This window comes from Lactuca sativa, chromosome 5 (genome assembly GCF_002870075.4).
Source record: "Lactuca sativa cultivar Salinas chromosome 5, Lsat_Salinas_v11, whole genome shotgun sequence".
NCBI lineage: Eukaryota > Viridiplantae > Streptophyta > Magnoliopsida > Asterales > Asteraceae > Lactuca > Lactuca sativa.
In genome coordinates, this window is record NC_056627.2 from 190,657,441 (window position 1) to 190,680,653 (window position 23,213).

The following is a 23,213-nucleotide window of genomic DNA, read 5'->3' on the forward strand; positions in this document are numbered from 1 at the left end:
CTAAATATAATGCATGAATATATTATATCGTTTACATTTTTAAGTTTTCAAAATCTTACAGGACCTCGTACAATCTTGTTTCACTATTTCTTTTTATATATCTTCAACTTTGTCCAAATCATCTTGAACTTTCAGCATATGATTGTTATGCTTCCAAATATTTTGATTCCATTTATAGTTGAAATGTAGAATTACTGACCTTGGTTAATTATTGAATCCAAAATAGAAAAAGATAAGGATGTTGAAGAAATTGTAAAAGAAATTAAAAAATAGTTTCAATTGGTAGTTGTGAATAATAAAGACTAGGTTGTCTTCTTTTATAACAAAAAAGTCTTGTCACAACGAAATATAATTTTACACAAACGAAATCTAGTTTTATGGATAAATATTATCTATAAAATGATAAATTAAACAAAATTAAAAACAAAATGATTAAAAATAACATCATAATTTGGAAGTTCATTAAACTTTAATAAAGGTTAATGGAATTTAAAATTCTAACTTGCATATAACCACCAAAACCAAAATATTAGTGTAACAAATCATTAAATTCTTAAAAGTTCAATATATTGAACTGATAGACCAATAGATAATTACAAAAGCTATGTGAAGTTACGCACCGACATGAATGGTCTTAGGAAACAATTTACTAAAAAAAATATATTTATTTTTAAATATATAACGTATAATACTTAATCAAATAAAACCCGATTAAAGGCTTTTTTGCCATTTCTATAATTTCATTTCCAAGTTAAATAAATTCCAAAACTAATAATTTTAAAATTTAAACTCAACCTAGATATACAAATACTTTACGTCCCGAATTTAAAGCATCTCTTCATCACCATGTCAAAACTCCAAACACCACCACCTTCAAAAGGCGTTGGTGTAGTAATCAGAAACCATATATACACTCCACTCCACCTCCTTCCGGTCGCCGGAAAACCAATATCAACCAGAAACTGCCGCCTGTTTCAACACAAATGCGTAAAGTATCTCATTCCATGCATCGGGAACTCCGGGAAGACACCAGTGGCTGCAGTCCTGGCGGTGAACCGCCGCCGGACTCATCATTGGGCCAAGATAGTACAATGAAGGGTGGCCATCTTTTCTCCTTGCTGACATAATGGTGGTGTTGAGTACATTCATTGATGAATTTTTTGAGCTATTTGAAATTATGTCTTTGAAAATATGGTATTGTGGCGAGGTGGTTGATGGTTGCTCCGGTGAGGAACCGAGATTTGGTAGTGTTTCTTGGTGGCAATTTCCGCCGGACCGCCAGCTGCCACGTCTGTAAAAATGATTATTGTTTTTATTAAAAAAAAAAAAAAGTTAAGAAATAGCAATGTATTTTTTATTACTTTGTTTATGGGTAGATTTTTCAATGCTTTGATTTTTTTTAAAGTACAGTGCTTTAATTAAAAAAAGAGTAAATTACACGAATGGCCCCTATGATTTGAGGTAATTTGCGCGCTTGGTCCCTAACTTATTTTTTTAACTCGAAAGGTTCCTACTGTTTGTTTTTGTTACACGATTGGTCCCTACTATTTGTTTTTGTTATGCATTTGGTCCCTGTCTTACCTAAAAAAACTATTATTTAAATAGAGAAAAATGGTGAGATAAATAAGGTAAGATAAGGGGTGTGGTTGGGGGTCTATTTATTTAAATAAATTAAAAAATCAAGGGGAAAATAGTCTTTTTAAGTAAGACAGGGACCAAACGCATAACAAATACAAACTGTAGGGACTTTACGAGTTAAAAAAATAAGTTAAGGACAGAACGCGCAAATTACCCTAAACCATAGAAATGATTTGGTATTTACCACCTATGTAGAAATGATTATTGTTTCTTGTTAAAAAATCTAAATGCAATAAATATCAATCTATTTACATAGGCAAAACAAGATTTTTTATTTTTTTTAAAAAAAAAAAACAAACCTGAAATGTACAGGAGCATATGTACGAAAAAACACCTGTGTTTTTGTTTTATTTACTTGTTTATCCACCCAAGCTATGACTGTTTCTAATGCCTTTTTGTATGCAGTTTCTACTTTCATCTCCATGTTGACTTTTTCTCCTTCTTGAAAATAACAACCTCTGATTATAACAAAGACAATTTTAGGAGATATTTAAGGTCAATTAAGATAATTAAAGACTTCAAAACTTTCATTAAGAATCAAAAACATAAGAAACGTTGGTAACTTTGTTAAACAAATAAAACAGTTAGAAACATATTCTGAAAATATTGGTGCTAAATTTGCATTCAGAATCATAAATCGTGAACTTAAAAAAGTCGTAGATTTGACCTTTAAAAGTCAAACATACCCTGTTTTTGGACAAATGGAGTATAATCAGTATATGATAAAGACAAGTGACATTAAATCTAAACAAAAGATTAATGAACCTCAGTTAGAAGAAAAAGGATGAAATCGTTTGACTTTTGAAGTCAACACAGATGATTATAGACTACAAAATTCTCATCAACATTCACAAACTTCGAAAAAATTGGCAACTCTATTAAACAAACAAATAGCAAGAAATTTATTTTGAAAAAAAAATGGTGTTAAATTTGGAAACGAAACACCAATTATGAATTTAGAAACCTATACGTTTGACCTTAACACACATCAAAATCGAAAGACCAAAAAAAAACGAAGTCTTTCCTTTAGAAGGAAAACGAGATACCATTTGACTTTTGAGGTCAACGAAGATAAAATAAACAGCATATTACATACATACCCCTTTATGGTCTTCTCATTATTCCACCAATGTCCTGTATTAAAAACAAGAACATCAGCATCTCGCCATTTAGCTGAACTCCAATCCATTTGATCCAATTTAAGTGTAGTTCTTATGTCTAATGGTGAATTGGGAGGTGGTCGACTTTGAAGCACAAGAAAAGGAGCTCTGTAGTACTCAATTGTAGAATTGTAATCGCGAAACTTGAACACCAAGAAACCTTTATGTTTAGTGATTGGATTTCCATTTACTTCGTATATTGAATCGTTATCTGTTTCTTTGGTAGAAGTAATTGTAGATGATAACATGCAAAGAAGAGACTCCCATTGATTTCGGCCTATTGAATCTCCAACAAAGACTATTCGCTTGTTCTTCATGCTTTCCAACATTCGTGTCCCATTAAACCTAATTTTTTAATTGAAAGAAAGTAAGAAAAGTAAGATTCGTTTCACTCGTAATCAAACCAAATTACCAATTAAATCGAATAAAACTTCACATATATTTTCATAATAACAAAGGTTTGTAGGTTTTGGTTCAATTTTTACATAATAGAGAAAACATAAAAGTTAAATTTAATTAATCCTCCTATCTATTTTAGATTGAGACAAGTGTCATTAAATTTAATTAAATTTAAATTTGATTGAGATTTTAAATTTATATACTTGTCGTCATCTTAAATAGGTAGAAAGAAAAATATGAATAAAAAGTAGGAGCATATTTAATTTCTCTAAAGTTAATACATGGGATTATAGTGTATGCAATAAAGCAATTGGTTGTTCCATGAAACTTTACAACATTAACAAAACCAAAATAGTGAAAAATACATGTCATTATATTTACAGTTTTGTTGTAACAATAAAAAGAAAAAAAAACCCGTGTCAAAATCGGTTAATTATTGACCTTGCAACAAAATTGGTCAATTAGTTGACATTACAACAAAATTGTAAATATAATGATATAATTGAGAAAAAAAAAATAATAACTCGGTATCAAAATCGGGATTTTATGATAACACATTGACTTTTTTGCAATTTGTCATATAAATAACACATAAAAGGTAACATATAAAATGTAACAAAATTAGGTATCATTCGGTTTACCTGAGAAATTAACCTAAAACGAACAGATAAGGTATTTTTATTTGGTTAACCCAAATCAAACAACCGAATAACCCAAATATCATTGGGTTTGGGCGGTTTATATATATATATATATATATATATATATATATATATATATATATATATATATATATATATATATATATATATATATATATATATATATATATATATTTTGACACTAGAACCCGACCCATTTATTGAGAGGTGACTATTTCATTGAAAATGTCTAATGCGTAAAATATCAAATGTTTGTATATCTTTGATGAGGTGTGAATTTTCTTGCGAATCAAATGCGCAAATTTGGCTATAACATGACTAATCTCCCAATCATGCCCCTTCCCTTCCTAGGTTAGAAAATCAAGGGTTTTCCCCACGAAATTAAAATTCCCAATTGCCCAATAGAAATTGCTCCTCCAATTAGTAAATTAAAATTTGGAAAGGATTAACACTTTCGGAAATAGCATAAATGCATAATAGGTGTATCAAGATTTATAAATCCCTCTAATTATTTGAATTAAAATTTTGGGAAAGGATACAATTCCCAATTTCATAACAGAAACTTTGCCCAATTCAAGTCAAGTCTATAAAGTTTCCAACAGAAAATATGCATAACAATTATAGAAAAATAAATAATAAAAAAATAAAATAAAAAAATTTGTGGGATTGTTAAAGAACCTGGGCAAGTTGCAATCTTTAGGTTGCCAACGCCATTTGGTGTAGAGTAAATCCGGTCGACCATTTTCGGAACACCTAAACCCTCCATCTAAAAACCTGCAATCTGTAGATTGATACAATGGATACTTCTCATCCCACAACCAATCACCTTCAAACACGTCACATCCATCTCCATCTACACTCAAAAAATCAATCTTTTTTGTACTATAAACTTCACTGTTGCTTCCAAACTTCAACCACTTCAACCTCTCTATCCCATTCGAAAATCGAAACACACCCCCTGTAACAACATTTCTGTAATCCAAGTAAACAAACCCAAAAACAATACAAACTGTAATGAATAAAAAACCCAGTATCCCCAATGAGGGTTCGAACAGTTTAAACGGCTTAAACTTTTTCAAAATAGTCATGTAAGTTGATGAATCGATGTCTTGATGCGATGGGTTCTTCACCATTTTTGGTAAAGATTGGGGTTTTTGAGGGATGTGAAAAGGAGCAGATAGGTAATGTGGTGTGGAAGCAAGAGCACATTAATCAATGGAGGATTTTGGGAGTTGAATCATTGGGTTTTCTTCTTTGCTTGGTGGATGAGTAAAGTAGCACTCATGGAAGTTAAAATAGAGAAAAGAAGAAGTCGGGTTGTGAAAAGGGGAAGGGGGAATTGGGATTGAAGGCAGTGGAAATGAAATCATGTGGGGAAGAGCATTGAAATCTTTACTCCCGGCATTGCACGTAAAGTTTTGTACAAATAAACCCTTTCTACTTTAAGAAATTGTCAAAATACTTCATCCAACTTTAAAACTTGTTAAAATTTTCATCCAAACTTAGTTAATACTATGTACCTCAACAAAAATATTTATAAAAGAATATGTTAATCAATTCTAATGAAATCACATTAGCAATTCATACAAAAGTTTTGAATTATAAAATAAAATGGTAATTAATACCAAAATAATTTTATCAGATGCTCTTCAATTTGTACGTATTTTATCTTGACATTATGCGAAAATGAAGATGTAGATGGTCTTGACACACAGTAGGAGAATACATATCAATTAATATATATTCTTAACATAACACAAACAAAACTCTTGATTAGTTGATTGTTTTTCAAGTAACTTAGTTAACCCAGTCAATAACTTGTGTTAATAATATGAGCTTTCTAATTAACTAGTTTAGTTTTTCCATCATGTCACATAGACAACTCCAATACGTGTTGGATGCATATTGTCACACATACATGCATAACAATGATATCTTTTAATGGTCGTTACCATAATTGCCACATATATGTTATTAAGACCTACCCTGATTACTCAAAGATACACGAAATACAATAAAAAGACACATGAGAGTAATCAATGAAAAGATAGGGTAGAGCCTAGAATTCTTACATGTTACAAACTTGTTAGCCACTTTGTTCTCAACTCTTCTCAGGTAAGACAAACAAACCATTATATATATATATATATATATATATATATATATATATATATATATATATATAGTTGAGAGATAGCATAATACAAGTAAGAATTAAAATAGTATAATCATAACAGACATATAAATTATCTAAATCAACTAAACATATATTGAACCTTACAACATAGATTACGTGATCGATATTAGATAAATTTGATATAATGGTTTAAAATTATATGAAAATCTCTATGCATTGACCATCTAGTTTAAAATTATATTAATGGTGTAAAAAAAATTAAAGTTAAAATCAACAAATTTGGTAATTATATGTCAATTTTAGAAAACAGTCCAAAGTTTGAGGGTAAGTTTTGTACAACCGTAAAAGAGGACACGATTCTTCCACCCTTAAAATGTGGGTCGGGGAATTCAAAGAGCCTTCGTGAACACGTGGCGAGTGAGGAATGGCGAAGTGGGGAAGAAAGGAAATAACTGTTAAAAATAGACGGATGGGATTAAGTGCGTGTAATAAACGTGGTTAACACGCTCCGTTGATGAGAGTTTGTTATCTTTTAATTCACGGCTCCGATGAGAAATCCCACGAGGGTTGCAGGCTTGGCATTGTAAAGACACGTGCATGTGATACTTTGTCACCGCTTACTCCTAACATTTGCTTTTTTAATATAGAAAATGTCATTAAAATAAAACATACGATTACTCGAAGTTTATTTTGAATTTGTATGCCCTTTTATACATGTGTGGTGGGGTTTAGTTTTTTTACCTTTTATTTTAACATGCATCTAGCCTAAACTTATTATTTTTCTTTTCTTCAAAACTTAAAAAAATGTCACTTATACTTTTTTTTTTGTTAAATTTTGATTAAAATATTATAATTTAAAAATATAATGAAATTAATAAAAAAAATATTAATAAGCACAAAACTAAAAAAAAGTTCATATATTTCATAACTTCTAAATAAAAAAATACACAATTAAAATTAAAAACAAAATCAATTTATAACTATAATCAAAACCTAAGTTATAATATTTTTTAGATACGATAATGATCCTTTTATTTATTTTTTCTAATCGTAAACTCTTATATAATCAAAATTAATGAGATATATATTTGCGGTCCGGGTCGGTCCTGATGATGTAAATATCCTCAAATGTCCTTGACAAATCAGAGAAAAAGAGTCTCTATCACTATTATAAGTTTTTATTTTAAAATAAATGTACATAATATATATATATATATATATATATATATATATATATATATATATATATATATATATTGTTAGGGTCAGTATCCTTATAATATTCAGGATCCTCAGCTACATCAGGATCCCGACTAATTACCGTTATTATTTTTGTTAATATTATAACAGTCATATTTTGTCTATAACTAACATGTGTATAGAAACAGTCAAGGGAAGACTAATTCTCAAAGAAGAAGCGTTTCAACAATGCAAAAGACCCGGAATACTTCATTAAATAACGTTCATGAAGTTGGTCATGGAGGATCCCAAGAATATCGAACATCTTGTTAGCTAGCTTAGAGTATAAATTGACACTTGTATTCTGCACACAACACACAAATTCTTAGTCTAAGCTCACTCTACAAATTTCTACATTCATTCTTACTAAAAACCCACTGTAATCTTTACTTTATATCAATAAAATCATCAAGGCAAGTGATCATTATCACCTCCCAAGGTTTTATGTCGGAGATCCTAGCAAGGATTAAGAGTTTTCCTTGTAAACCATTGTGTCACTTTTCTTTGACTACTTGCTATTACACAATCTGAACATCACAACCTCACATTCAATTTGGTTGATTAGTACTTGTGTAATTTTTTAACAAAACAATTTGGTGCCCACCGTAGGGTCGTGGTGTTTACAATCCTCGAAAAAATCATCTTTACACAGTCGATCCTCTCTTCGCCCTCTGCTCCTTCCATTCCAACCAAAACCTACCACCTCTTCCAAGTGGACCCCCCACTCAGAGGAAAACGCCTGACACTTCCAAGAAAAGCACCCCTTCAATCGCTAATCCAGGAAGTTTGGGATCCTCAGTGCTCCAGGATCCAACTCCCTCAATCACTACTGCAGAAATTTTCGCTATGATGAGGAAAATAACGCAACGGGTGACCTAACAACAGGAGGAGAATAGACCACCACTCAAAGAAGTGGAGCAGATGAAGGCGAAATTTCAGAATTCCCAGGAAACTACGCACACAGTTGTGCAACCAAGGATCCTGGACTTCAGTAGTGCAGGATCCTCAGAAAATCGCTAGAAGGATACGATTCCTACCACTACGGTGTCACCCTAGGGGCAACTATGGACAACCGAGCATCCATGATCAACGATCTCAATGAGCCTTTCAACACTCCTAGAAACCTTGATTCTAGTAACTTCTTAAACATCAATACTATTAATACTAACTATACTAACGTTGATGTAGGAATAAACCCAAACATGGCCAGGAACTTTAGCAATTAAGACAAATGATCACCAGTATACCTGGAGTGGTCCAACCAATACCAGAAGCATCTCCTAGAAGCCACAGGATCTCGATATTTGATCCCATGATAGTCGATACCGAAGTTCCTAAGTGCTTCCAAACTCCCAGCTTGAAGCTATATGATGGAACTACAGATCCTGAAGAACATATAGCCTAATACAGAGAAAGGATGGAGATCATTCCCATCCCGGGGCACTTAAAGGAAGCTTGCATATACAAAGGCTTTGGTTCGACCCATACGGGATCAACCCTCAAATGGTTGTTAAACGTTCCCCCATATTATATTGCTTCATTTGTACACTTAGTCAATATATTTATGTAACAACGCAAATTTTCAAACAAATTTTTCATTTTAAAAAATAAAGTATTTCCATTCAAAACAAGGCATAAATAATTTAAGTGTCATGTCAAGTACAAACTGTCTAAATCCCAAGATCATAAAAACATCCTTCAGTGTGTATCGATCACGCCGGCGCCTTCCCACGGTCCTCGCTAGTACCTGAAACACATACATAACAACTGTAAGCATAAATGCTTAGTGAGTTCCCCAATATATAACTTACGCACATACGCCTTTCCAGGCCCTGACCTATCGGTCCATGTGTCTCAGGGGACTTCCGTCCCTGCTGGGTAAACCTTCCGGTCCTACCCACGCCAACCTTCCGGTCCATCACACAACATATTGCCTTCCGGCCGACAACATATTGCCTTCCGGCCCATAACATACATAGCATATATAACAAACAGCTTACCACATATAGCATACATATCACATATCATATCTGACCTTCCGGTCACACGATCAAACCCTTCCGGGTACAGTATAGTGAGAAGACTCACCTCGTGAATGCTGAAAGCTAGCAAATCCTGAAATCACTCGTGCACAATCCGACGAGCTACAACCTCCCTATAACATCACATATCTCTCATTAACACTTATATCTTCTAAGTGTGACTATCCCTAAGAAGTCAGACTTAGGTCAACTCTGGTCAACGGTCAACGGTCAACGGTCAACTCGACCGGACTCGGCGAGTGCCATGGCGACTCGGCGAGTCTAGACGTCCTCCAACTCTCTGAGATTCCCTATCTACTCGTCGAGTATCCTCCTTGACCCGACGAGTTACTCCTGGAAGAATCGCGGGGCCACCCCGACTCAACTCGCCGAGTCTGAAGAACAACTCGACGAGTCCCAGTTAATCTTCAAGCTACTCGCCGAGTCTGTTCATCGAACTCGGCGAGTACATGCCATGCAACCGCTCAAACTGCATCCTAAGGTCAGAACTGCTTCGACCATTCCTAGGTCTGGCCTTCCTAGGCTGATCCATCACGTAAAGTCCTCATTTCAGTGCTCATGATACACCATATGATTCATAATTTGCATTTTGACCTAAGGCATAAGGATTCCAATCCAAAACCTTCATCAATTCCCGAAATGCACATACATGGGACATTCTGGACCTCCATAGGTCCCAATACAGGGTTACAATCGACATGGGGACTAGGGTAACATTCAATCTATTCATAAAAGGGTTCCATAAACCCTAATTCCACAATCACATCAACATAGCAGAGCATACACGAAATCTTACCTGGATTATGTATTCTCTGTGTCCCCAATCCTCAGAATGTGACTCCCTTGCTGCTCCTTTAGCCAATCCCTTCTCTTCTTTGCACCACCACTCTTCTATAATCAACAATGGCCTATAATCCTTGCTCCAGATGCACACAATCGATTTAGGGTTCTTCTCAGAAGGCTAAAATGAACAATGACGGCCAATAAGTCTCCTTTATACGTCCCAAACCTGAACGGTTAGGGTTTTCGCTAAACAGCGTAGACTCGCCGAGTCCATATCTGGACTCGTCGAGTCCAGTCGCGATCCCGCGACCAAGTCTGCGATCCTACTCGGCGATTCTAGGCTCCAACTCGCCGAGTCCCCTCTTAAATCACCCTAAAAACACAATTAAATAATACCTGAGATTCCGGGCTGTTACAATTTAATAACTAGTTTTATTGTAGCAGAACCTTCGAGAAGATCACTAGTGATCTCTACCGGGTGGTTCAGGATCCTAAGGGAAAACTTAGGGACTTTTGTTAACAGATTTGGCAGGGAAGCTCTGAGTGTCACACCCCTGCCGTCGGCAGAAACACCGGGCAGTGTAATGTCATTTCTTGTATCATAGTTATCAACTTCCTGAAAACACATGCATTTCAAAATACGTCAACATAAAGTTGGTGAGTTCACAGGTTTTGACTCTAAGTAGAAATAGTACTTTTTTTTGAATTCAAAAGTATAGTTTTGAAAGTATCGTTTTGACTCTCCAACATTTAGTGTGTGTGTGTGTGTGTGTGTGTGTGTATATATATATATATATATATATATATATGTCACACCCCAAAACCGGAACAGCGGAAACGTTCTGGGGTGGATGACGTCATGTCAAGTATCACAACACATGAATATAGTAATCAAAGTACAACAAAACATTACATTAATAGTAATAATTTTACATGGTTACATTACATATTATCACAGTAATACATTTAATATAATAAGTACAGCAAGGTATTAAGCCATCTTCATCAGCAGCTCCGGTGATGTACCTGTCTAATTGCTGACCTGAGATTACAAGTTATTTGAAAAGCGAGTATCAGCATTTTCACAAATGCTGGTGAGTTCATAAGCATTTAGTGACATTTCATTCAAACAACTTAATAAAGAAATAGTTTAAGAGGTTTCAGTGTATTAGAGTCTTTTCTAGAAAATCCTACATTTTCTTTAAATAAAGCAGCCTTCTACCAAGACTGGTCAATGATGAGTGGTAAAAAGTAGTTTTCCCTAAGTTGCTTATCATTATCAAAATACTAAATTTGAATATTGAGGAAAACAAACGACATCAGGGAATATCATACGCCTCAGCAGTGAGGACTGCTGACTAAGGCAAGAACCATAGACTCCAGGAAGGTATCAATCAAATGATATGCCTGGTTCAGTCTAACAAAGGGGAGACACAGACCCCAGAAGGTACTAGGTGAAAGGTACAGGTAGTAAGGTCTAAAACAGTGAATATAGACCGAAGACGATACTAAAAGAAAAGTACATCTCGCAAGGTCAAAACAAGGACTACAGACCCCAGACAGTATCAAATGAAAGATACAGCTAGCAAGGTCAAAACAGAGACTATAGACCCCAGACAGTATCAAATGAAAGATACAGCTAGCAAGGTCCAAACAGAGACTATAGACCCCAGACAGTATCAAATGAAAGATACAGCTAGCAAGGTCAAAACAGAGACTATAGACCCCAGACAGTATCAAATGAAAGATACAGCTAGCAAGGTCAAAACAGAGACTATAGACCCCAGACAGTATCAAATGAAAGATACAGCTAGCAAGGTCAAAACAGTACGACTCTGAAAAGTGACGTCAGCATACAGTGCAAATTGCTGACGAAATACCGTTACCTTAAGGCCATGAATTATAAGGTAACCCAGGATACTAGTAACCATACTGACTAGAGTTCCAGATGCCCTACAAGCATCTATATACTGTGACATTTGTCACCCCTTGGCTTGGTGAGCTGTGGACTGTAGCTAGCAGTCAGGGTGCGGGGGTGTCAATCTCGTATAGATCTATACACACAATGTCCGCTCTCTCTACAGGAGACTCTGGTTACCAACTAGACAACGGAGAAGGTCGTGTCCTGAAGATGCATCCCAAATAGTGGGTTTCTAATGAAAGTGTTGGACTAGAGGTAGAGACTTCCCAATAGTGGGTTTCTAATGAAAGTATAAAATAGAGGTTGAGACTCTTAACTGAATTGGCTGAAATAACCCGTATGTCTAAGCTTGTAAACATAGTATATAACTAATGAATCAAACGACCTTCGGATGGATATCCGATCCCACCAGACCACATCTCAACGAAGAAAAGGAAATAGGGTGGACAAACCTTCCTAAGTCCTTCAACCATTATTTATATGTGTCTACACAAGCACATACATACATCTAACTATGCTTGAGTGGGTGTCGAGTAAAAGTGATTCTCGTGAAGTAGGAGTGTCTAACAAGTGAAGTAAGAGCGGTCGCAAGTGAAGTATAAGTGTCGAATAAGTATAAGCACATCGCGAAGTGGAGACGGCAATAAGTGAAGTAAGAGCGGTCGCAAGTGAAGTATAAGTGTCGAATAAGTATAAGCGCATCGCGAAGTGGAGACGGCAATAAGTGAAGTAAGAGCGGTCGCAAGTGAAGTATAAGTGTCGAATAAGTATAAGCGCATCGCAAAGTGGAGATGACCACAGGTGAAGTAAGAGTGTATCAAGTATAAGTGAAGTAGACTCATATCACTAAGTGAGAGGGTGAATAAGTATAAGCGTCAACAGGTATAAGTGACTTCAGGTATAAGCGAAAGCATTACAGAGTAGGAGTATAAAATAAGTATAAGCGAAGCAGCAGTAACTAACAATTGAAAGTATTCATGAACACCTTTGAAAACTTTATTACTCAGGGAAATCGCATTTGTATTCTTCGATAAAATAGGGGTGAAAACCTTTAGAAATCTTTGGGAATCTTTTATAAATCAGTTTGAAAATGAATCTTTGATAAGCTATAAAAGTAAGAACTTGAACAATATAAAAACCCTTTTTGAAAGCCATTTATAGTGTCCTACTCGGTAAAACAGTGTACAGTGGTAAAATCTTGTGCATGCGGGTTATCAATCACATGTGATTGACATGATAACTAGCATGTTTAACTTGTAATCCCCCCCTATAAAACATTTGAAAGCATTTAAAAAGGTTCATTCAGGGGTATGAACTCACCTGGTGTAAGTAGGTCCGACGAAAGTGTCGTTTGGGCGTTCGGGGTCACGCAAGGACTTGAACACACACAAGGACCTATTTTAACATATGATAACATATGTTCACATACAATTAGCATATAATATACTAATTAAACAATTATACACACTCATAGGAGTGGAAAACACTTTTGGTTGAGTGTTTGGGGTCCCGGGTAGCGTTTAAGGGTGCTAAGGGTCTCCTATTAGTTGTGGGACTTTGCTATACTCACATATCAAGTGTGTAAATGGATTTAAAACAACAACATGGACCAAACAAGGAGTTTACGGCCCAACCTAAGGGAGTTTACGGCCGTAAACTCCCAAGGTCATATTCTTGGGTGTTTGATGCTTCTAGCTTGTTCATAGAATTATTCCAAGCACTTTTCCTCAAAGGCATGAGTGGGTTTGAGGCCTCTAAGGGTATGTTATGGGAGTTTATGGCCTAGGAACTCTCCCAAGGGAGTTTACGGCCGTAAACTCTCAATCTTTGAATTTAGTGAAGTTTTAAGCCCCTATTGCCTTCCTAGAATTTTCTTATGAAGTTTGATGCTATTTTGGGTGATTAAAACCAACATTTGAGGGGGTTTTGGGGAGTTTACGGCCTAGATAATGCTTGGGTCATAAACTCCAAGAAATCCCTCATTTTCCTTGTGTTTAAGCCCTTAATTCCTTTCTAGCATTTTATAGAAATAGCCTATGGTCATTTGGGGGGCAAAAACTACAATTTTGGGCATGAATTAGGGTGTTTACGGCCTTGACCATGTCTGGGCCGTAAACTCCTTTCATTAAATCATTTTGGAGTGTTTCAAGGGTCTAAAATCAAGAGGATAAGTCCCTAAATTATGTAATAAGCCCTAGGATGAGTTTGGGAGTGTTTTGGGGCACTTTTGACATGATTTTGAGGAGTTTACGGCCTAAGCTTGTGCTTGGGCCGTAAACTCTTGTTTGAGTCCTAAAATCATGCATTTTAATGTTTAAACACCCCTTTAATTATACCCGATACTGCCGGGGCTCAGTGGAATTTTACCCGATACTGCCGTTAAACGGGGCTTTTGGTCGCACCCGATTTAGTGGTCGTAATAATAAAACTTGACAATTTCCAATTGAATGAAAATGTGTGTCCTGTGTTTTTATTTCCTTTCATCACGACTTAACGGCATGTTAAAGGCAATCAAATGGAAATGTTTATTAAACTGACGCCCTTTAATTAACGGAACTTTTATACAGTGGAATATTCCGTTAACGGTAACGAGGAAATGTAACGGGACAACTTGGATTGTCACAATATATATATATATATATATATATATATATATATATATATATATATATATATATATATATCCTAGGTATAATGTTTTACTTACCAAATAAGTAGTATACCTATAAGTCACATACAAATGTTTGTAATCCCATACAAACTAAGGTTGCTACGTATAAATCTTATTTGATTTCTATACAAGTAAAACCGCTACATATAAATCTATTTCAATTCTATATGCGTAAGTAGAATAGGTGTAGTGGTCTACTTAATATACAAGTAATATACCTACTAATTCTTATACTTAGAGTATAAGTCTTTGGGAAACTTATACGTAACATTCATACTTGTATATCGACAAAGTATAATGCTTCTAAAGTTATGTTACCATAAGTCTGTAGCTGCGACTATATGACTTAGTTTTATACCTCTTATTATTATTATAAGGATCACACATTGTGGTGGTTACAAGGATCACACATTGCGGTAGTACAAGGATCACACCTTGCGGTAGTACAAGGATCACACCTTGCAGTGGTTTCCATACGCTTCATCGACGTTGGAACAAATAACAAATAAAAGGATAGTTCGTCACTCGCTTAAATTTGATTGTTGCTAGCAACCACGAGTGGGGTTGTCAACCCGTATAATAATTATACACGACTTCCTCGCTCACACGGGATTAATGGTTATAGTTCAGAGGATTTCTACTAAGATCCCCAATCTTAGTTAATGAATACAATTACTCATAGCTCTAACAACAAAAGAATTTTCGTGTCTAAAACCCTAAGTTATTAGACTTTGCTTTTAAACATTACTTCTAAGTTAATATTACTTTAGGCAGTATAACAACTATAACTTAAGGAAAAACCAGGTTTTATCATAAAACCAACAACAACTTATAACATACCAAGTTTTATCTTGTCATAAAACTAACAATAACAACATATAGCATACCAAGTTTTATCTTGACATAAAACCAATAATAGCAACATACTTTATAAAATTAACATATAGAACTTCCGAATATAACTTCGGAACTATATCGCACACAACACACACACACAAATATATATATATATATAGATATATATATATATATATATAGAATCCTAAGTATAACTCAAGATCTACATTAGTATAATAACATGCTAACAAGTTGATAATATTTGTATATATTCAAAATATTATATTTAAACAACTATATCTCGGTTAATATAACTATCTACGTTGATACTAATATACTATCATATAGACATAATATTAACGTGTATACAATATTTAGCATGCATTTTCCCCCGAAATTATTAAAAGTGGGGCCATGAAACTCACTTTAATATCGTGCTTTGAAAGAATCTAACTGAAAATAGTCAGCGGTTCGCGATCATCGGGCTCGGGAAGCGAAACGACTTCAGCAAATGAGAGAGAGAGAGAGAGAGAGAGAGAGAGAATAGATTAGGTGCAAGGAAGCTTAGGGTCGAAACCTCTATTTATAGGCTGATTTTTGGCCTCTCACAACGTGAGAATGATAGATTCACGTCGTGAGCTATGGCAAGAGTTATCTCGTAGCTTTAACCCATGTTTTATAGCCTCGAATAGTGTCTTGTAGCGTCCACACGTCGTGAGAAAACATTGCTCACGTCGTGAGCTTTTGGGTTATCATTCTGTAGACTTCTAGCTTCAAAATGTGACAGTTCGACTCCTCACATCGTGAGTTTTTATGCTTACGTCGTGAGTTCAGTCAGATTAGGGTTTCTGACAGCTGTATCTTCGGAAGGTCATAACTTTTGCATACAAACTTCATTTTTGACGTTCTTTATATTCGCGCGTAGTTATTTAGGAGTACTGCAACTCTACTTTAGACTCTAATAGATAATTCTAAGTCTATTTTAAATTCATCTTGTTATAGAGATTTTATAGTGTTAGAGTTTATCATAACTTCTTCATGCGAGGTCAGATTTAGACGTTCTCTATATTTTTGGAATCGTATGGACGTATACTTTGAGTTGTATCATAAAATATGTATGAAAGTTCATATTTATATTATAATTTATCATGAACTACATAGTAAGTTTATCACATTACTAGTTTAACAAAACCATATTACATGATTGGTATAATCATATGTGATTGTTATTGACCTAATTTTGACGGGTGTTATGTCACACCCCGAAACCGAAGGCGGAAACGTTCTGAGGCAGAGGTGACTTCATGTTGAGTATCACAACCAATGTACATAGTAAGCAAAGTAAACAACCATTACATTACATATGAAAATTTACAATTATTAGAAAACAAAGTGTTACAAGTGTTATACATATGTATATATGAACAAAAGTAAAGACGTGTCTTCTACGTACTCCGTCTTCGCCAAAAAGGATCATTGGGTACCTGTCTAATGCGGACCTGAGAATACAAGCAGTTTGAAAATCAGCATAAAGCTGGTGAGTTCATAAGCGGTTTGTTTATGTAAAAAGATCATGTTTCCTTTAGTTTTTCTGAAAATTTTTTATCCAAGAAAATCCCATATTTTCTTATAAAGACAGTTTAGTTAAGACTTCTGAATTCTGTTCGGTACAATAGTAGATAGTTTAATACGTAAAACTACAGATTTAAAACCACGGGAATACCATCCTATATCTCAGTAGGTAGTTTTAATACACAAAACTATAAAATAAAAACCATGGGAATACAATCCCGTATCACAGTAGGTAGTTTTAATACACGAAAACTATAGTTTGAAAACCATGGGAATACCATCCCGTACCACAGTAGATATAAAACTATAGATCAAGGATAGATATAAAATCCATGGATAAACTATATTTTAATACGTATTGTGAGTCGTATAACCATGCTAATGATACCCGAGACCTCCTTGACGTTCTTCAGGCGACGAACAATATCCAGAATTTGTCACCCCAGGCGTGCCCGCCTAACTGTAGCTAGCAGTTAAGGTGTGGGATTGTCAGTCCCGAATAGATCTATTCACAAATTCCGCGCTCTCCCTCCAGGAGACTCTAGTTATACTTCCGAGGAGGATTTACTGATAACCCAAAGGGTATAATGAAGACTAATCTCACAAGCTAGTATTAAATTATTCATGGTGTACTCGGTCGTTATCGAATATCATAATCTTTTTGAAACATAATAAACTATAAACGATTGAATACAGAGAAACTATCTGGCATAAAACTATACTTTAGACAGAGATAAACTGAATCAGACATAGTTTATCTATTAACATTGCATGAAATCCGAACTCATAAAACGAGAATTGAAGATCCCCAAATTATTCCCATAATAATTTGATTAGTTTGATTGTTTCCTTTACTGTAACTGAAATCCACATAGTTATATTCGATAAAACATCCCTTATGCTCCGCATAATACATAAGGGGTAAAGATGTCTAAAAGTTTTCCATATATTTATTGAATTACATCAGTTTTTAAGTTTCGAAAACATTTATAATTTGCTTGTATTCCCCCCTGAAAACAATGAAAAACACAGAAAAATGCGTAGGGGTATGAACTCACCAGACGGGAAAACGTGTCGGTTTGGATGCTAAACGTCGGCTTGGGGATTGAGAATGCGCCAGGTTCCTATGTAATATGAAATGATACACAAATGTATCTAATTAGACTTTAAATTACTAATTAGATATGATTATACACTCCAAGATGCGAAAACACTTCAAATCAAGTGTTTGGAGTGACCCGGGTGATATCTACGGACGTATAGGGCATAGATAATGAGTTTGCTCTTCAAGAGTAAACTCCTTAGGGATTTTTTGGCCCTAAGACCACACCCACATGAGTTCATGGCCGTGAACTCATGGGTGATGCATTCTAGGGTGTTCAAGGGTCAAACATCACTAAGGGAATGTTGCTAGGATTAAATCTAGGGCATAGGGAAGGATTAAACCACCAAAGGAAATACCAAATGGAGTTTACGGCTGTAAGCTCCTATATACCCTTTCTTTTCATGATTTGATGGTCCTAGATCAATCACATGTGATTCAAACTCATTTTACAAGCCATGGAATGGATTTACGGCATCATTTGACTAAGGTATAGGAGTTTACGGCCCAAGAACCTATCCTTGGGGGGGTTTACGGCCGTAAGCTCCTATGGCGTTGGTTTTCATCAAGTTTAAGGCCCGTAACTCGTTTGTGGTTGCTTCTAGACATTATTCCAAGGCTTAGGAGGTGTTTAAGTGGCATCTTAACACCTTAAAAGGAGTTTACTGCCCATGAAATGGTGTTTACGGTCCAAGAATGATCTTGGGCCGTAAACTCATGTTTACTCCCTAAATGACGAGTTCAAGGTGTTCCAAGTCCATTCCAATAAGTCCTTAAGTCATTTCCAAGCTCCAAAAGTGATTTGGGAGGGTTTTTGGGCTACAAAACCCATTTTATGTGAGTTCACGGCCTAGGACTGTTCTAGGGCCGTAAACTCATGTTAATGGTCCTATTTCATAGATTAAACACGAATTTGAAGGTTGAAGAGGTTATACTATGAGTTAGGATAGTTACCTTGATGATTTGGAGCTTGAATTTGATGATTTTGGACCAAGAATTTAGTTTGTAGAGAGAGAGAGAGTAGTGAGAGAGGGTGCAAAAGCTTCAAAATGAAGTCTTTTGAACTTTATATATGGTTCATGTTTGGGACACGGTGGAATTCTACCCGATACTGACGTCAAACGAGGCTTTTGGTCGCACCCGATTAAGTTGCCGCAACCCGATATGGTCGAAACTAAAAATTTTCCAATTATTAAATTGGGGCGTTATAATGAGTTTCTAATGTGTTTGGACACCCATTAAGTCATACTAGAAGTCTCAAAATTTATGACTTAACTTAATAACGTAAACGGAAATAATTCGAAAACGACGAATTTTTATTGACGGAACGGGTTACAATAACGGAACGAACTTCGGGTTGTCACATGTTACATTCTCCCACCATTGAAGTAAGTTTTGTCTCGAAATTTATTTTGTGCCAGAATCCACTACAGGGTCCTGGATAGCTTCCTTGCTTCCTATTACGAATTCCCTACCACAACCTAACTTCCTTGACTCCTTCGCTTTGGACATTCTTTCTTGATATGTACAATTTCACCATACTCAAAACGTGCTCGTCCCCCGTTATAGCCTGTTTCAGTGTTTGTTCCTTGATTTTCTGTTGTATATGTTGTGCTCCTGCAGTAATTGGCAGTGTGTCCCTTCTCTTTGCACTTCATGTAAATATAACAGTCAGTTACGCGCTGATGGTTGCATTGACTGCACCATGAACAGTTACCTAGGTGATGACGGTTGCACTGAGTGAACCATGGGAATGTTCCAGCATACTTCCTTGTTTGTACATGTATTGTTGTTGTGGCTGCATAATTAGTTGCCACATTTTGTCTCTCCTCAGATGATTGTATAGGATTCTTCCCATTAAATTTGCGCTTGTTTGTTCCAGATTCGGGAGACTCAGCTATAAATCCCACTTGGATTTCTATGTTGGTTAGCTGATGAGCTATACGCTTTGCACCGTCATATGTTTTAGGCTTTGATGCGATCACCATTCCTTTGATTTGTGATGCTAGACCCCATATATATCGCTCGATCTTCTTGTACTCTGGGGTTACTAGTGTTGGACACATCACCGTAAGATCATTGAATCCAGCGGTATAAGCATTTATCTTGGAACCCTTCATTGTTAGGTTCCACAGCTCTTGTTCCAAATTTTGTATTTTCTCTCTTGGACAATACTCCTCTACTAGCATCCTCTTCAGCTCTTCCTATTGCATGGAATTTGCAGCATTAATTCCCATTGTATTAACATGATTGTTCCACCATGTTAATGCTGCACCAGCAAAGGTACACACAGAAAATCATACCTTACATTTGTTCGGACAGAAGCTTATTTGAAATACTGATTATGCCTTTTCAATCCACCGGGTCAAGTTAACAACCTCGTCCGTTCCATGGAAGCTCTTAGGTTTGCAATTCATAAAATCCTTGTAGGTACACATTCTAGTGGTCCCTACATTGCCTCCATTTCAAACTCTTCCTGTTGTGACGTTAGCTAGAGCTGGAACGATTCTCTAAGCTATAATTTCTTCAAGTTCTGTTGAACTTATTGGAGGGTTTGTTTTTCATGGTGGTGGTTGCGGTTGTTGTCGTAGTTGTGGTTCTGGTCGTTGGTTAAGGTTTAGATGAGCGCTACTTCTTCTAGGCATTTTTGTTTAGTTCTTATACATTTTGGATCGCCAAGTGCTTAGTCTATCAAATATTACTCCGAATTTAAATAGTTCATATGATCTGATCATAGTAAAATATAGTTGTACACCTATACTTAGTTGTAATAGGATCTATGCACACATAAACTTTAGTTAGAATATCTGATCTAAATCCTTGAGATCAAAAGCATTCCGGGTATTTAGGTGTATTATCATCACGGGTCCGAGTCTTCATATATGACTCTATATTTATTATTTATTATATTCATGCTCTATTAATTATTGTTTGTTACTTCAGGGCTAGCTGATAAGGCACCGACCAGTCAAGACAGTCGGAGGGCTGGATCGTTTTAGCATATAGTCGTTCTGAAATCCAGCAACCCAATCACCACTCCCATATGTAGTCCTCAAGTAGTATAATTAATAATACTTTTTATTTGTAGGTTAAGGGATATACCAAAACCAAAAAGAGTAAGCCCCTAAACTATAGTCATGCTTTCCTAAGAAAGTACTAATTCACTATAGTTAATAGCTCTGATACCAATTTGTCACACCCCGGCCGTCGGCGGAAACACTGGTCAGTGTAACGTCATTTCTTGTATCATAGTTATCAACTTCCTGAAAACACATGCATTTTAAAATACGTCAACATAAGGTTGGTGGGTTCACAGGTTTAGACTCTAAATAGAAATAGTACTTTTTTCTCAACTCAAAAGTATAGTTTTGAAAGTATCTTTTTGACTCTCCAACAATATATATATATATATATATATATATATATATATATATATATATATATATATATATCCTAGGTATAATGGTTTACTTACCAAATAAGTAGTATACCTATAAGTCTCATATAACTGTTTGTAATCCCATACAAACTAAGGTTGCTACGTATAAATCTTATTTCAATTCTGTACGAGTAAAACCGCTACGTATAAATCTATTTCAATCCTATGCGAGTAAGTATAATAGGTATAGTGGTCTACTTAATATACAACTAATATACCTACTAGATTCTTATACTTAGAGTATAAGTCTTTGGGAAGCGTATACTTAACATTCATACTTGTATATCGACAAAGTATAATGCTTCTAAAGTTATGTTACCATGAGTTTGTAGCTGCGACTGTATGACTTAGTTTTATACCTCTTATTATTATTATGAGGATCACACCTTGTGGTAGTGATAAGGATCACACATTGTGGTCGTTACAAGGATCACACATTGTTGTAGTACAAGGATCACAACTTGCGGAATAGTGCAAGGATCACACCTTGCGGTAGTAAGAGGATTACACCTTGCAGTAGTTTCCATACGCTAGATCGACATCGGAAAAAATAAAAATAAAAGGATAGTTCATCACTCGCTTAAATTTGATTGTAGCTAGCAATTACGAGTGGGGTTGTCAACCCGTATAATAATTATACACGACTTCCTCGCTCACACGGGATTAACGATTACAGTTCAGAGGATTTATGCTAAGATCCCCAATCTTAGTTGATGAACACAATTACTCATGTAGAATTCAATGGCTTCCTATAGCTCTAACAACAAAAGCATTTTCGTGTCTAAAACCCTAAGTTATTAGACTTTGCTTTTAAACATTGATATTACTTTAGGCAGTATTGCAACAATAACTTGAGGAAAAACTAGGTTTTATCATAAACCAACCACAACATATAACATACCAAGTTTTATCTTGTCATAAAACTAACCATAACAACATATAACATACCATGTTTTATCTTGGCATAAAACCAATAATAGCATCATACTTTATAAATTAACATATAGAACTTTCGAATATAACTTTGGAACTATATCACACACAACATATATATATATATATATATATATATATATATATATATATATATATATATATATATATATATATATATATATATATATATATATAGAATCCTATGTATAACTCAAGATCTACGTTAGTGTAATAACATGTTAGCAAGTTGATAATAGATGTATATATTCAAAATATTATATTTAAACACCTATATCCCGATTAATATAACTATCTACGTTGATACTAATATACTTTCATGTAGACATAATATTAACATGTATAAAATATTTAACAAGCATTTTACCACGAAAATATTAAAAAGGTGGGCCGTAAAACTCACCTTAATATCGTGCTTCGATAGAATCTAACTGAAACCAGTTAGCGGTTCGTGATCACCAGGCTAGGGAAGCAAAACGGCTGCAGCAAACGAGAGGAGAGAGAGTGAGTGAGAGAGAGAGAGAGAAGAGATTAGGTGTAAGGAAGCTTAGGGTCGAAGCCTTCATTTATAGGCTGATTTTTGGCCTCTCACGATGTGAGAATGATAGATTCACATCATGAGCTATGGCAAGAGTCATCCCATAGCTTTAACGTGTG

General features: G+C 35.2%; 1 protein-coding gene across 2 annotated transcripts; it reads right to left on the reverse strand.

The window, feature by feature from the left end:
- Positions 1 to 692: 692 nt before the first annotated feature.
- On the reverse strand, positions 693 to 5,219 carry LOC111888615 (protein trichome birefringence-like 11). 2 transcript variants are annotated; one of them, XM_023884742.3, is made up of 4 exons: positions 4,538 to 5,214; positions 2,739 to 3,143; positions 1,938 to 2,096; positions 693 to 1,291 (listed from the first exon to the last, which is right to left on the reverse strand). In XM_023884742.3, exons 1-4 carry the CDS (start codon positions 4,990 to 4,992, stop codon positions 952 to 954), a joined length of 1,359 nt encoding a protein of 452 aa, XP_023740510.1. In that variant the 5' UTR covers positions 4,993 to 5,214; the 3' UTR covers positions 693 to 951. The 2 variants fall into 2 exon arrangements, with proteins under 2 accessions (XP_023740510.1, XP_023740511.1); XM_023884743.3 differs by having other exon boundaries at positions 1,015 to 1,291; positions 1,973 to 2,096; positions 4,538 to 5,219.
- Between the last annotated feature and the right edge of the window lie 17,994 nt (positions 5,220 to 23,213).

Coding starts and splice junctions, on each gene's coding strand:
- LOC111888615 (XM_023884742.3), bottom strand. CDS start 4,992: ATGGTGAAGAACCCATCGCATCAAGACATCGATTCATCAACTTACATG. Junction 3,144..4,537: donor AAAGATTGCAACTTGCCCAG/GTTCTTTAACAA, acceptor TTAAAAAATTAG/GTTTAATGGGACACGAATGT. Junction 1,292..1,937: donor TATGCTCCTGTACATTTCAG/GTTTGTTTTTTT, acceptor TCATTTTTACAG/ACGTGGCAGCTGGCGGTCCG.